The following is a 15424-nucleotide window of genomic DNA, read 5'->3' on the forward strand; positions in this document are numbered from 1 at the left end:
ACGATATCTTTTAAACGGGGGTTTTGTTCTCAGAAACTCATGGTTAATGATTGAAAAATAATTGTACTTTTCAGACATAGATTTTATAACTTAACACAATTTGTGCAACAAAAATAAAGTTGCATCTTCATTACTAATACATTTACGATAAATATTATAAGAAAATATTTCTAACATATTAATGGAATAAAAATACAAGGATTTTCTATTCAGTTATAATATTTTGGCTACTAGTAACGGATTTAGAAAACCAAAAGGCTCTAATAAATCCATTTTCTTCTTCTTCATGTCAGCCATGAGTCGCCCACTGCGGGATATAGGCCTCCCCCAGAGATCGTCACGATGACCGGTCCCGCAACCTTGACCAGGTCATTGCGGGAGGCCTGTCCACGCTGAATAAACCTCTAAATCTAAATATTAAAGCCATTTACATAACTACGTAAAAAGAAACCTGCAAAAATTAAACTATCGTATAAAGTGTTTTAAAATGCTATTTAAAACATTTTTAATATATTATAATATATTAGTGATAGCTTACGCTGTCAAAAACTTTACCCAGACAGTTACATGTTACATGTGACATAATCATGGCTACTTATACAAATGGTATGAGTAGAGAAGTACATAAGTATACTATGAGTACGTGCAGGACATTGTCAACTCACGAAATCGAAAGTCAGACAAAAAAATTCGCTTTCTTTTAACGCTAACAAAGTATTCATTATATTATACTGAGTGGTTATAAAATACAAATATAAAGTTCCATAAGAAGCGTTAATCAAAATATGTAATTCATTGGATATGTTTCAAATGATTTGATATCATAATTTTGCATTTATTGTCAAGGGAAACCAGTGCATTAAAATCAAACCTTAAATTATATTCAATGTTAAAATACACTAGAAAAATTAGTATGTCGTAATATCCTTTACAAGTAAGAGGTGATTGGAACTTAGTTCACCAATCTGGCCCAGTCTAGAACTCCAAATGTCTTTGAATTTCTTCGCAAATATGTGCAGATTGCATCACCGCATGAAAGTTGTATAAATGTCCTTACGAATAATATTTTACGCATGTCCTATTTACCTGATTAATCACTCTTACTTTTAATTCTCATCCAACAAGTTCAGCGAATTTTCGAGGAAAGTGAATAAATTCTTAATAGGCGTAGACAATCAATTAGTTGAAGCATACATTTTGTGTTGCAAATAATTGGTCTACGCATGATTTCTAGTATTTATAATAATTAGTGACATTTGAACCATCAACAATGTCTTGGTTCTGTACAAAAAAATAATGATATTTTATCGCCGCCATTTTGTAATTTTAATAAATTAATGAATTATAAATATGCAACATTTCTTTTTTTTTAATAATTTCACGTAACAATCTATTATTCTTATTATAAAAAAAAGTTTAGAAATTCAGTTTCATAAGAACAAATATGTATACTGTCAAGAAAAGAAAGTAATCTAATATATTAAACATAAAATGTTAAAATTTTACATTTATATAGTCTTCTAATCGTAGAAGCGAGTCATGAAAGGCGATAGTTTTAGTAGGGTTCGGTGTATTGGAAAATTATTGATGTAACCCTAAAACAATTAGCACAACCAAACAAATTAGTAAACCATGTCCGTAACGAAAAGAAGGCCGTGCAAGCGCACCCATACGACAGAAGATAGTCTACGAGTCGAGTCAAAAGAAAGTAGGCGTCATATAAAACGGATTCTTCCCACATGCTCCGGTCAGTGCAACCTTGGCCGCGCGAAAGCGACCACCAGTGGCGGGAAAGTAACGGAAAAAAGGGCGCGAACTTTGACAGCTGTCAAAATGTTACCGAGAAAAAGCTGCGTGATATTATTACTGTTCTTGACGACGGTTCACAGTGCGAGTTTATTTGAGCGTTCGTACGAATATGTATTGAATTTAGGCAAAAATATAGCGCCAAGTGTTATGTCGATTTTTGACTGTTTCGGCGAGGACGAGGCGTGGAATTGTGCTAAGGAAAAGGCGGGCAAGATCCTGGACAACTGGGACGATGAGGTGGACAAACAGAGACGTCAGTGGCAGGGTGAGTTGACGATAAATAACTTTACTTAGTGTTTAGATGTCAATAGGTAACGGTTTCTTTTTTATTCAGATTAAAATAAATTTGGTAACTTTATTAAAATAACAAAATAGTGAAGTTTATTAATAGTAATTAATAATTAGCCGTGCAAGGAAGTTTTTTTATCTGTTATTTTTAAAATTTTTGCTTCATTGAGGTTTTTTGGATAAAATAATAAAACCGTTAACTAGGAATATTAAATTAAAAATGATATGTCACAAAGAGAATCTGTGTAAACGGTTGATGCATGTGCCATATACAGGGTTGTCAACTTTCTATAAATTATTTTTATTAACATTAAAGAACTTTTTTGTATTTTAATTATAATTATTTTATTTAAGTCTATAACTTGCTGAAGTATTTTCAAATTTTGAATTAAGATTTGAAAATTAGCTAGTAAAATCTACTATATTTTTTATCTTTCCTCGTCTCAGAATTGTTGTCGATTAATAGATTGATACTGTAACGAAATGTACATTTGAATCTATAATATTCACACACATATAAATAGACATAATTCTAGATATTTCAATTTTAATAGTTTAAAATATTTCTGCATTCCGCAATAGATTGTGGGAACCCTATTTGAAGTGGCAAAAAGTGTTGCAAGTCGACCGCATCACTTACTGCAAGTGTCCGCGTTATCTCGCCAGAGTGCGCTGCTCGTCTCGCCAAATTAACTGTTCACATCACGCGACATCTCTCTTCTCTACATATCTACTAAATCATCTAAGAATAACTATACTCATGTCTTCACGCGTATTCTCTTATAATTTTTAGCATTACGAAATTATTTTTATGTAAAAAAATCAAAGTAAAACATCACATATGAACAAATTTAATCTCTCTTGGAGTGATTTTCCAAAGAAAATTACGTTAAAAAGTATGCAACGTGTTTTGCTAAAGACGCGGACAATATGTGTACGTTTAAAATTAATAATTTGATTTATTAAGTAGTTAATTCGCTACATACAATGTATGTTACATCTTATATATTATAGTATTTCTTTTGTTCGTTTATGTTTCAGCTTCCGATCTTCATTCGTGCGTTTGACGTGTTAATTATATTTAATTATGTATCTGTATTTAACATTGCAGTCTGTAATTAACGTTTTAATTGTTCTATATACGTTGCACAAGATATAACTTGTTACTATGTGTTTCAATTGCTGAAACATTAATGTAAAATATATTTATCTCTATTTTTACGAAGTAAATGAATGGGATGCATTATTTTTTATTTATTTGACTGTGAAAAGTTTTTTAAATATATATTGGATTTATTAAAACCCGGACACGTAATAATAGTGTTTAAGCAATTATTTAAAAGAAAGCCAGTTGGTTGGTTATCCGAGCAAATGACATGAATTGGGAGAAAGTGAATGAAAATGGTCACCTCCTTAATTGGTAATCGCGCAATATGTTTAAGGAAACACGTTTTTTCGTAAAAGGTCTTGTTATTTACAATAAGTACGTCAATATCACTAAATTTCTGAATCCTTTAAACGTGTTGTAACTTTATTAACGTCCGACCCCTTTAATATTATAATTTCGAACCACTTATGATTACTAAAACGATTAGTTTTACATTAATTACTTTAAATTTAACTGATGTATGGATCGTATACAAAGTAATTAGACTGTTATTCCCTAACATTCACACGTTCACGCTTTCGCTCTGTTGAGTTCATAATTAAATAATCATCAATTTCCCCGCTTAGTCTCTGTATGCATATGTATCTTGTTTTCACATAATATTTTCTCATACAACTTTTGTGAACAATTCAGAATATGTTTTTGACAATTTCTAGATTAGAAAATTAGATATAAATGAGAAATTTTTAAAAAGTTATCTAGACGGAATTTAGGATGCTTGTAGTTTTTTACTGAAACTGGCTTTTATTGCATTAAGTCAAAAACCTCTTCAGCTCAGAAAAGCGTATTTGAATTAAAAAAGTTTTCTTTATTTTAGTTGTTATTTGTAAACGCATATTGATCATATTTACTATTAAATATATTTAATGAATAAACAATCGTATCATCATCTGATTTGTGATGACAAATCAAAAGGAAATTTCACATTCGTTTATAAACACCGTATATACTTAATAACTGCCTAATAAAGTCATATCCCTTGTTAACTACTGATATCCGTAGATGGCTTATTAATAAATTAGCCTTATTAACATATATATGTGTTGTTGCGAAATCTTCGTACGCTTTCTCTCGTAGCATTCTCGGAGTGCGCGCTTTCCGGCCGGACCTTATCTCACTCATTTTGACCCACTTTTTTTTAGTAACATTGGAAGATTTCGATAACTGCTGTCAAGAATAATATTCAAGTTTAACTAAATAAAGTATAATAGTATTTAATCATAAATTATTTTGGTTGTATCCTGAATATTGCTATTATTTAAGACTTTAGCATAACTACGTCGTACAGACAAATCGCAGTTACATATTAGTCAGTTTGCTCCATGTTCGTAATGGTAGTCGGTACAATTATGTTTTTATTGTCATAAAAACCTTATTTAATATATTCCTGAGGGTCAGTTATTTTTAAAACCTAGGTATAGTTGAACCTGGATAAGCTAAAATCCAAGGAACCGCAATATTTTTCTCGTCGTCCGGCGGGATCGGACAATGACTCTCGCTTATAGAGGTTTCTGGCTTCTCCATAGTTGACCGAACTTGACTAATTTTGTAGTATATTACTTGTATTTTACTCGGAGCATGATAATCAATGTAACATTCTCCTTGTTCAGAGGCGGCAGACGCTGAAGTGCGCGAGTCAGGGCGAGCATTAGATGCTATGCCCTCGCAGCTCGGCTCCGAGGTGGAGCAGTCGCTGGCCGTCTTCGCCGAACTACTGCAGCATGGAGTCGCCAGGTAACAGCAACCTGATATTGGCAAACTGGAAGATTTGTAACATAACTAATTTGTAAGAACTGGATACGTCAAGTTTAAATTTTTAACACAACTGATTTTATTCATGCATTAAATTTTAGTTTTAATCCTCCCCCCCCCCTTCATTTGATGACGTCAGTTAAGTACATGTTACCTCAAGTCTTAGTTGGAATAGTTACAAGAAATAGTATTATAGTACTAATAATACAATAAACCTGCTAATATTTTTCTCCAACAATCTATAAAGTAGATATTTGTTACATTAATTGAAACCTTACAAAGTTCAAAATGCTCTATATAGATTGGCTACAGATACATACATTTTTTAATCGCCTTCCTGTTGTATTTAACAGTTCGTCGCACTGCCTGCATTCACAATTAAATACAAAACATACCGGTTTCAATGTTGCTAAACAAAAACCAGTTTATAGTATATAACTTATACATAAACAAGTATATAGACACGTAGCGTAGCTTCCTATACCAATTACTTCCCAAAACAAAACATTAGCAAAGTACTTAAATAAGATAAATAAAAACGACAAAATCCGATTTATTTTAAACAATTTATTATGATTCTTAAAGTGTCACCTTATTGTATTGCGAAAGTTCTAGTTCCCTTTTTTTAAACAAAATTAACTATAAAAATCTCGTTCGTATCGTAAAGAAATGTTTTATAAATGTAAATTTTATATTCATTAGTGAACATAAAACTTCTAGAATGTATGAATTCATTTTGTTTTGCAAATCACTTGTACATCACTTTTTGCCACTTCAGATGATAATTCAACCAATATTATACCAAGTTAGCTATGAATTATATAACTTTCTAAATAAGTTAAATTAGAAAATTTTGACAATGTGTTATATGTAAGTGTGTTTAATGCTTAAGAACAAAAAAACAGTAACAAAACAACTTAAGTACATACATAGCGAAAGTATTGTGTAATGTAAAAAAAAACATATTCTATAAATATGATGAACTTACTTTACTTACGACGAGAATTCAGATATTATAATAATCAAGACTTTTTTTGTTTTTTCAACGTTGAGTTTTACTTAATAACATATTAATTATCTCACATAATTACATGAACTAAAAACTATGTAACGAGAACCTTACCCAACCTTCATAAACTGTAGTCCGTTTAAATTATTACAGCTACAACATAATTTCAAATTAATCAATCCACACTCAAAATCGAATAATCTTTAAGGCAATCGATAACATATATGAAATCTACACTTAGGGCTGTTTAATTAATATTAAGCTCTTCTATATGCGATCTTTATTATTATTTGAAATCAATAATAAACTATCAAGATTGACTCCAGACTACCAGAAACATTTGAAAGGTTACAAATGTTACTTATGGCCGAGATTCGAAGGCAATTCTCACGCACCATACAGTTACTACGCGTACTTACACTCACGACTTTATAATCGTAGCGTCTAAAAGCGAAACCTATCAGTCAAGTGTGGATAAGCGAGGCTTTGTTTATTGTGTTCTATCGAAAACGAAATTGTGGGAATATTTTCTTTCGCTTGATCGAAGGTAGTTAATGTATGCGCTATAACAACATTGCCTGTCACGCTGACTGCCAAAGTCTCTGGAATTCGGAAACCTAGGTATGTAGGTCGTCTATGTCAGATGTAGACAATCAGGTTATTGTCCACTGACATCCTAAGACTCTGCAGTGTCACGGATAAGATGGGTATAGTCATCACAAGAACACTAATTCTCAATAATTTTAAATCAGTTTTTTTGTGATAGAAGTCGGTAGAACTGCAGCTCTTCTGATAGATCTTTAAGTTAATCGCATTTGCTACTTGCATATGTCAAAGGAACCTGTATTTTAGCATCTTTAGTAGCCCATCGTACTGATTATTCTAGAGAAATGCGAAGCTCGGAACCGGTCGCCGAACCCACGACCCGACTCCGGACACCCGGTCGCCCGGCTGCTATACACTTTCACTGTTGACACACATTCAACACCATAATGATATGACGACTGCTTTGCGTGACAGCTAAAACAATTAAAAAAGGGTCCCAATTATTATAATTGCTATGAACATTATGGCCGGTTTCTGAAGTTTACATTTATTTTTACATTATCTAATGAAGCAATTAATTTTTCATGCCGATTAGTACTTACGCTTTTCGCCAATGGTTGAAGCTGTAATAAAAATGCATTTGAAATTGATTATATCGCTCTAATTTGTCAAAACATATATAAAGTTATTACGTTTTATTGTAGAAACGTGTTTTTAATTAATATGTGCTTCCTAAATAAGATGCATAGATCGGAAATGCATTTATTTGATGAAGTTATAAAACTAATATCACTATCGATATGGGCGATCATGTCGATGGTCAATGTCAAATTGAATTTCGGAAACCGGGCATTAGCGATGTTTCTAAAGATTATTCCATAAGGCGTTTCTTATAAAAGTACTAATTACCGTACCCGTTTTTATAATAATACATACAGCTTTGCCCCGCGACACCGCCCGCGTGATATTAAAAAAACTTAACCTAGTCTAGGCGTTCTTTCAGATTATGTTCCACACCTGTGCCAAATTTCAGAGCGATGCATGCCGCCGTTCTGGAGATACCTTCTAACAAACATCCCTCCATCCATTCAAACATTCGTAGTAGACTATAAATCGATTTAAAACTCACAAAACTACGCTTTGAACGTCACCGATTCGTGTTTTATTTTGAACCAGTTAAATTATATGTAACTTCCTTGCCAAAATATTATGTATAAAGTTTCCGTTACACGTAACAGCAAGGTGAACAACTACACTAACAAAACACAATTTATTGATAACATCATCGTATTATTTATATTCATAAACAAAATTATCTTACCACCACCAGTGGGCAAGATAATCTAATATAATGAAAATGTGGGCATAAGTGAAATTAAATTACGTCATGTCACTAACGTCTCACACTGGGCAATATTTTTGAGCATCTTTCAGCTCGAATCTGCTTGATAGTACTTAAATCATGTCTTTTAAAATGTGCAATTTTAACGCTAATTTGCGCCGTCGATATGACGCGTTTGGGGGGGGGGGCCCGTCAATTTAAAAAAAAAGTGTAATAAGGTCCCAAGGTCTTCCGGGAAAAATGAAAGGAACTCCAATGAATATAATATCGCTAGACTAACATTAAATATAAGCGTACTCGCATGTTTTTATTGAATCGAAAATAAGACAAACAAAAAAGTGGTTCACCTCAAGTTTGGTCACTGCAACTCAATATGAGATAATGTGTGTTTGTTATTTCTCTATTACGTAAAAAAAAACTTTGTTATTCAGCCACAAATAGCAGGTTTTTTAGGAAAAGATTCATAACACAATCGACTAACATATAAGAAATAAATATAGTCTTAAATAAAGTCAGATATTTACAGATAGACCTAACATACCTTTATATGCAGTAGAAATATAAAACTAGAAGTTAATTTAAACAAAGACCTACATTACTTCAAAACAATACAGCCGTGATATTATCAATCCTTACAGAAGCTTTTTTTTTTAATTTTTCAACCCCATTCTCTTTAACAATTAAATACAATTAAGATTTTTCTAGCACAATGACATATCACATAGTTTTACCTGAGTACTACACACGCAGGAAACTTTCTCGTGAACAAACAACACATTTAGCACTTTTCCAAATAAACACTTTCATTTTTGAGTTCATTCTCTCTACAGTTTAAACAACTACATATGTAATTTATAATCGCAAACTAAATATTTCGAAATACATCGTCCTTCATAAAAACTAAAAGAATTTATATTTTCATGAATATTATATGATGTAACCATTTAAATAAATTATAATTATTTAATATTTATTTCATCGACAGAGCGCTGGGCAGACGGACACAAGATCACATTGAAGATTCTAAACCAGCGTCTGTTGTTAACAATGATAAGAAAATAAAAATGAGAAAACCAAAACCACCGAAGATTCACCTTCTCAATCCGATACAGACAAAGAAAGAAGAAGGCAGAGGATTCGCTCAGGGAAAATTACAATCATGGGTTGTAGGTGCCAAAGATGACGAGAATTTTAAAACTGATTCATTACATTCAGAAGATGCTAGAAGTTCATTGAACAATCCAGAGTTTGAAATAGAAGATATCGATCAGGAAGACGCTGAAGTAGAACAGGCAAGAAAAGAATGGAATGATTCAAAAATCGGGTTGAACAGAAGAGGTAGAGGTCTGGTGTCAGAAATGTGGGGAATTGGGGAGCAAGCGCTGGACGCGTTGGCAGAGCATGTAGTGCAAAACGAAAATGTTGACAATGGAATCCAGGATAAAAGTTCCTTTGAAGGTATATTTTAAACTTAAATAAGACCATACTAGGTTACGTCCGCGCGGTAGAAAAAACACTTTATTAGTAGCCTATGTGTTCTTTCAGACTATGTTCTACATCTATGCCAAATTTCAACGAGATCCATGCAGCTGTTCTGAAGATACCTCTAACAAACTGCCATCCTTCCACACATCCAAACATTCACATTTCTAATATTAGTAACATTAATTTATTTAATTCTATCCCAATTTACTTGTCGACATTTCTCGTGACACATTAAATAACTTGAAATAAAAATGATAAAATCGGAATTTAAATTGAGGAAATCTGAGCAACGGGTTGTTTTAAACATTTTATTACTGCAAATTAAATGTTACGTACGCAAATGTCTCGGAATATGAATTAACTATTTCTGTTAAATACATTTATATTCCTTACACTTTGGATTCAATTCTACAAATAATATGATAAAACGCTGTACTTGTATAACAACATATTTTGTTTGCAATTTTCAAGTGGAAACACTCAGTAAAGCGTGTTGCGTGTTGGTTGCGTGTTGCTGATGCTCCAGTGATTACATCTCGCTACATTGAGGACAATCATTGATCCCATTCACATCAATATCCTGTTGTAATTGTGATTGACATTGATTTTATTATGATAAATACATACATACAAGTGAAATGCCATCGAGCTCCGAGTTAATTCATTTTTAACTTCATAGAGAAGGAGATTTTTAATTGGTCTGTATTTTTATGTACGATTTTTTATTTATTAAAAGGTGAATGTTGCTTCGATAACTAGTCTGTGATTTGTTTAATACCAATTTTTCCTATAATTTCAGAGCAAAGAGGCAAAAAGAAGAAGAAGAAGAAGGCAATTCTAAAGCTGCTTATTCTGGGCGCGGTGCTCAAGGCTAAGATAGGGACTCTGCTACAGATATTGTCCTTCAAACTACAGGTATAGTAAAAATTGAAAATGTTTTATTTTTATTTGAATATTTAGAAAGTTTCACACTTTTACGTGTTCCGTGTTCAACAGGAGACAAAAATATATCGGTTGAAATTGTACCACACTATTTACTTATAAATTTTATTGTATGATTTATCTGTAAGGAAATAAATGGCTTTATTATTATTACTATTTACTTATTTAGAGAAACCGTTAAGTATGTCCCTTTACACTAAAACTCGAATCAAATAAAACTAAATTTGCGCAAAATCACGATGAATGTAATATAATGTATTGCAGGTGAAATTCTTCATAATCGCGCTGATCGGTCTCGCCATTAACTTGGCGAGGTTTTGGGTCGAGCTCAAGAACAAACATCATCAGCCTCAGAAGGTCAGTTACATTCTTTTCATTTACCTTTTAAATTACGTAAATTGTAGTCTTAGTAAACTACGAGTAGTTACATTTCTAAGAAACTCATTATTATATTTATAACTCTGATGTGAAATTAAGTCAATAATAACTGGTACAACTTATTTTAAATTTCCTAAAAGAATTAACTTGCTTCAGTATTTCTAGATATAGCAGCAACTAGTCTAGTAGTTTCTACAAATGCAGTTAATACCTATTTACATTACACTCAAGTACTGGTTTATTTGTAACATAATTATCGATGCAAAAGCGATATCGAATCCCGTCGAAAACTGTGGCTTTCACCCCACGCGACGCATATCAATCGTCTTCCGTTCTTCTATTCATTTAAATTCTATCACATCACATTTAAATAAGAAACGCTAAATTTAAATTATTAACCGCGGGTTTCTGAAACTAAAGTCCTCTTTAAAAACAAATTGTCATCTCTGTTTTGTCAAAGATGACGATATGTTTTACATAGAGATTACAGCGTCTGAAACTTATGTTAAAACTTTCTTATTATAACATATTTCTAAAGCTTTAATAGAGTATGTAAATATAAACAAATACATATTATATGTAATAGATATAAAGGAAATAAGAAAATCCAGTATGTTTCAAGTTTTGTATCCAATTACCATAATTATTTCATCACATACGGAAAAACAGCAAAAAAACTTGACTCTATTTAAATACATTTACTCAACTAACTTAGACCTTGAGCTTCCACTGTCTCAACACCACTAACATATTATTTATATGTCTCTATACTAGTTGACGCCCGCGACTTCATCCGCGCGGTATTAAAAAAACATTTGTAGCCTATATGTTCTTTCAAACTATGTTCTATATGTATTTCAAATTTCATCCGTTCAGGCGTTCTTGAGAGTTCAGATGGAGGTATCCATACAAACATCCCTCCATCCATTCATCAAAACATTAGCATTAATAATATTAGTAAGATAAGATATAAACACACAATATGTTCTCAATCCGTAGGTACATTTATATAGTGAGTGTGAGGATTACACTTTCTCTGTTTATATAAACCATACAATTACCATAACAAATATATTACAAGCCTCTAAATATTAATAATGTAAGAGCAAGTCTTTTGAATAATTTCATTTTGCTCTACAAAGAAAAAGAAAGCACATACTAATATGCCAATTAACTATAATTATGCTTTATAATACTAAGCTATGAATAAGCGTCAAACATTCTGTTAGCGACTTAATATTAAAAGAAAACTTTCACTTACGTATTAATGTATTATGTAAGAGAAGATGATGAAGGTACAACACGCTTATGTAGGTTTGAAATTGTGTTACTATAGCACCAATTGTCGTCAAACAGCGTTCCTTCTTCAATTTAAATAATTGTCATATAAATATACATATCGTATTTCAAAAGAACAACATAAAACATATTATGGTCTTCCTTCTAAGTTTGTTTATCTCCTTATCCGTGTTTCTTTGTATATTTTATAGAAAACTCATATGTCCTAACGCCATCTATTGTCGTCAAAAAGTATTAAAAGTTACTCATACTTTAGCCAGTTTTTTGTGGACATAATAAAAACAAGTCCGATTTCCGCAAATTACAAGTATCGAATTAACACTAATTAAATAAATAATATTCTAGATTATCGAAGTATGACTTAAATTATATTTTTTTCGATACTAGTTTTATTTGTTACGCTTCTAAGCGTTCAGACAAAACAGGATATGTTTAAAAAGTATCCTACATTCTTTAACACTCCGTGAGTTTCTACAAATGAAACATAAATACAAAAAAGATCAAATCTTTAAGACTCTTATTTACAAAATAACTTCTTGTTTGTTGCTAGAGACTGAATATTTCAATTAAATTATTCGTTATCAGTTAACATGTTTTAACCAATCTTCAAACCAAATACATATACGTTGCCGATATGGCGTTTGCAACCGAGTTCATAAAACTTAATAAAATGATTGTCAAGATAGTTAAAAAACAATATCTCCATATATTTTACATTAATGAAAATTTCTTATTTTAACTTGAGTGACAAGAGAATAATATTTTTATTATTTCTTTTTTTAAACTTTCATCATCTCGCACTAAAACTGTCGAAATTGCCATATCACTTTCATTATCCACACGTAAAGTTCATTCACGTTTCACTTAGCTAAGCTAAGCACTATTCTAAGCACTAAAAGTAGGGTAATGTGTTTGCCATTGACATACATCCCACAGACTAAGTCGTTAGAAATGCCTTTATTTTGTGCTACAGTATGTGCCAAAAAATATGTCGACGGCAAAAAATTCAACCAAAAATTTTGACAGAGGATATTCTAAAGAACATTGACTAACTGCCTAGATCAGGGACTGGTTACTTAAACAGTCCTATAAACTAAATTGACACTCATACACCCGCTAATTGGCTATTTGTTCCTTTGAATATAAACTCAAGTATACATAGAACTAGCTTTTGACGGCGAATTCCACCTCGCAAGATTAAATAATATCTTAATTAGTAACCAATGTGTTGCTCCAGACTATCCTCTAAATCTATTTCAAATTTCAGCGAGATTCACGCAGCCGTTCTGAATATATGTAATAATAAAAATCCATACATCCAAACATTCGTATTTATAATATTAATATGATTTGTGTTTATTTGGTTTTATCATAAAAATAAAACTAAACCGATCCTTATTGGAAAAATATTTTCCAATTTCTCATTTCCATTTCTAGACAATCAAATGAAGAAATAATTATTTATAATCATATTGAATGTATTATAATATAGCATTCATGACAAGATGTCGTTCAGTATCGAGTGGTATCCATTTAGTGTGATATTGTTTCCGCGTCGCAAACGAGGGAAAGCCGCGGAGAGAGGCCGCGCTTTCACATATTCAGATGTCCGATATGACCTGCTCAGTGACGATTATCTACTGATTGATTATATTACACGTGTTATTGATAGTCATTAAAGATAAAATGTATCATACGTACATGCTGTCTTCTTCTATAAATGTATGCACTAGTATTTATATAAATCATTGTAATAAAACTGTAAACAGATAAGAATATTTCTAGTTGTATGTTTAGTTTCTATGTTCGTTCAAATCTCTTCAAGAGAGAGCGACTTCGGAGTGATTATGCAAAGCTAATACGCTACTATTTACTTATGGTTGGAATTACTTTCTGTATATAAACAGGTCAGTCCCTTTATACAAAACTGTAAATCAAGTTTGTGCAGCTGAACCACTCAAAAACAACTTTCTCGCTCCGTGATCACGATTCATACTTAATTATAATAATAGTTTTGTTCAACGAAAATAACATAAAAAAAGACTGTAGTTAATTATAAAACGTAAATAGTCACGACTCTATTTGTACAAACCGAAGCGCACATTTTATATGTATAAAATAATCACAAAAATGTACGGATGTTATGGATTAATGCTTCCTAAAGTATTTTAACTATATGAGTAAACAATTAATTGTATGTTTGTAGGTGATCTACTACGAGCATGCACAACATCAGCATCACTACGAGCACGAGGATGAACCCGGCTGGGGACCCTGGGCGCGCAACATCGACCCAGAGGTCAGCAACCCCCACCCCCCACACACACAACAAAACACAACTTTAACATTCTTTTTATCTTCTCTGTAAACCACCTTAATGATACTCAAAGCTAGCATTGTGTAATGTGGAAGTGGATTTAAATACCGTCTGTTGAATGACTCTTAAAATTTTGCCCCTACTTAGTAACGCATTTTGTATTGGTTACTTAATTACTTGCAAAATCTATAGATAGGTGATGTCCATTGAATATCTGACAAACTATTTAGTCTTTCAATTAATATTATATCGCGATGTTTCAGGACGCAGATGTAGACGGGGAGGTGGACCGCAACATGCGGCCGTACCGCGCGCAGGAGCGCATCGCAACTCCCCGCCCACTGCTCACGCTCTCATAACGCCGCAGACGTTCTTCCAGCGGTGCTGACTTACTGGACTCCTTGCTCACGTTCTCGAGACATCGCAGCGCTGCTCCAGTCAACCAATACTCGTACTCCAGTGCTACGAGTAGCTTATACCAAGTGAAATTATAAATTAAGTCTTATTTTGAATGTATTTTTGCACATTACAGTGTGTTATGTTCACCTGACTTGTTCATTACAGTTTTGTGTACTATACTATACTACTCTATGTGTACTCTGTGTCATGTTTCAATTGTTCCAGCAAGTTATAATTCTTTACTAAGTTGTAGTTAATTTTAGTAGTTTGTAAAAAATAATTTATTTTACTTAGCAATAGCGGTTTGATTGTATTTATTTGTATGAATGTTGTGTGACTTATGAATAATAATAAATACATTATTATTGATCAATTTTCTAATTTCTTTGAACCCCATTCATCTTAGAGATTGTAAACACCTTATGTACAACTGCCACACTCGAGTTATCTCAAAATGCCAGCTACTTCTCCCCCTACTACTTACTACACATATGGTAAAGGCGAGTCATATTAAGTCAGCTAAAGTTTTTGATATTATCATGTCGTTTTTGGATATCCGTACCATACCATATCCCCACCTTTGAAATATTAGCGAAATAAAAAAACGATATTCTATAAAACCAAAAATATATTCATCTCATATTAGTACATACATTTATAACACAAAAATCAATACACCGACAGGCACTA

General features: G+C 32.2%; 1 protein-coding gene across 1 annotated transcript; it reads left to right on the forward strand.

Annotated features, from left to right (window-relative positions):
* Positions 1 to 1768: 1768 nt before the first annotated feature.
* Positions 1769 to 15103, forward strand: LOC106124101 (uncharacterized). Its single transcript, NM_001312055.1, is given in 7 exon segments — positions 1769 to 2074; positions 4876 to 4999; positions 8900 to 9372; positions 10199 to 10314; positions 10606 to 10698; positions 14225 to 14317; positions 14599 to 15103. Coding segments are annotated over 7 exon segments (1236 nt in total). The 5' UTR covers positions 1769 to 1833; the 3' UTR covers positions 14695 to 15103.
* Positions 15104 to 15424: the final 321 nt, after the last annotated feature.

Source organism: Papilio xuthus, unplaced genomic scaffold, assembly GCF_000836235.2.
Source record: "Papilio xuthus unplaced genomic scaffold, Pxut_1.1 DF825946.1, whole genome shotgun sequence".
NCBI lineage: Eukaryota > Metazoa > Arthropoda > Insecta > Lepidoptera > Papilionidae > Papilio > Papilio xuthus.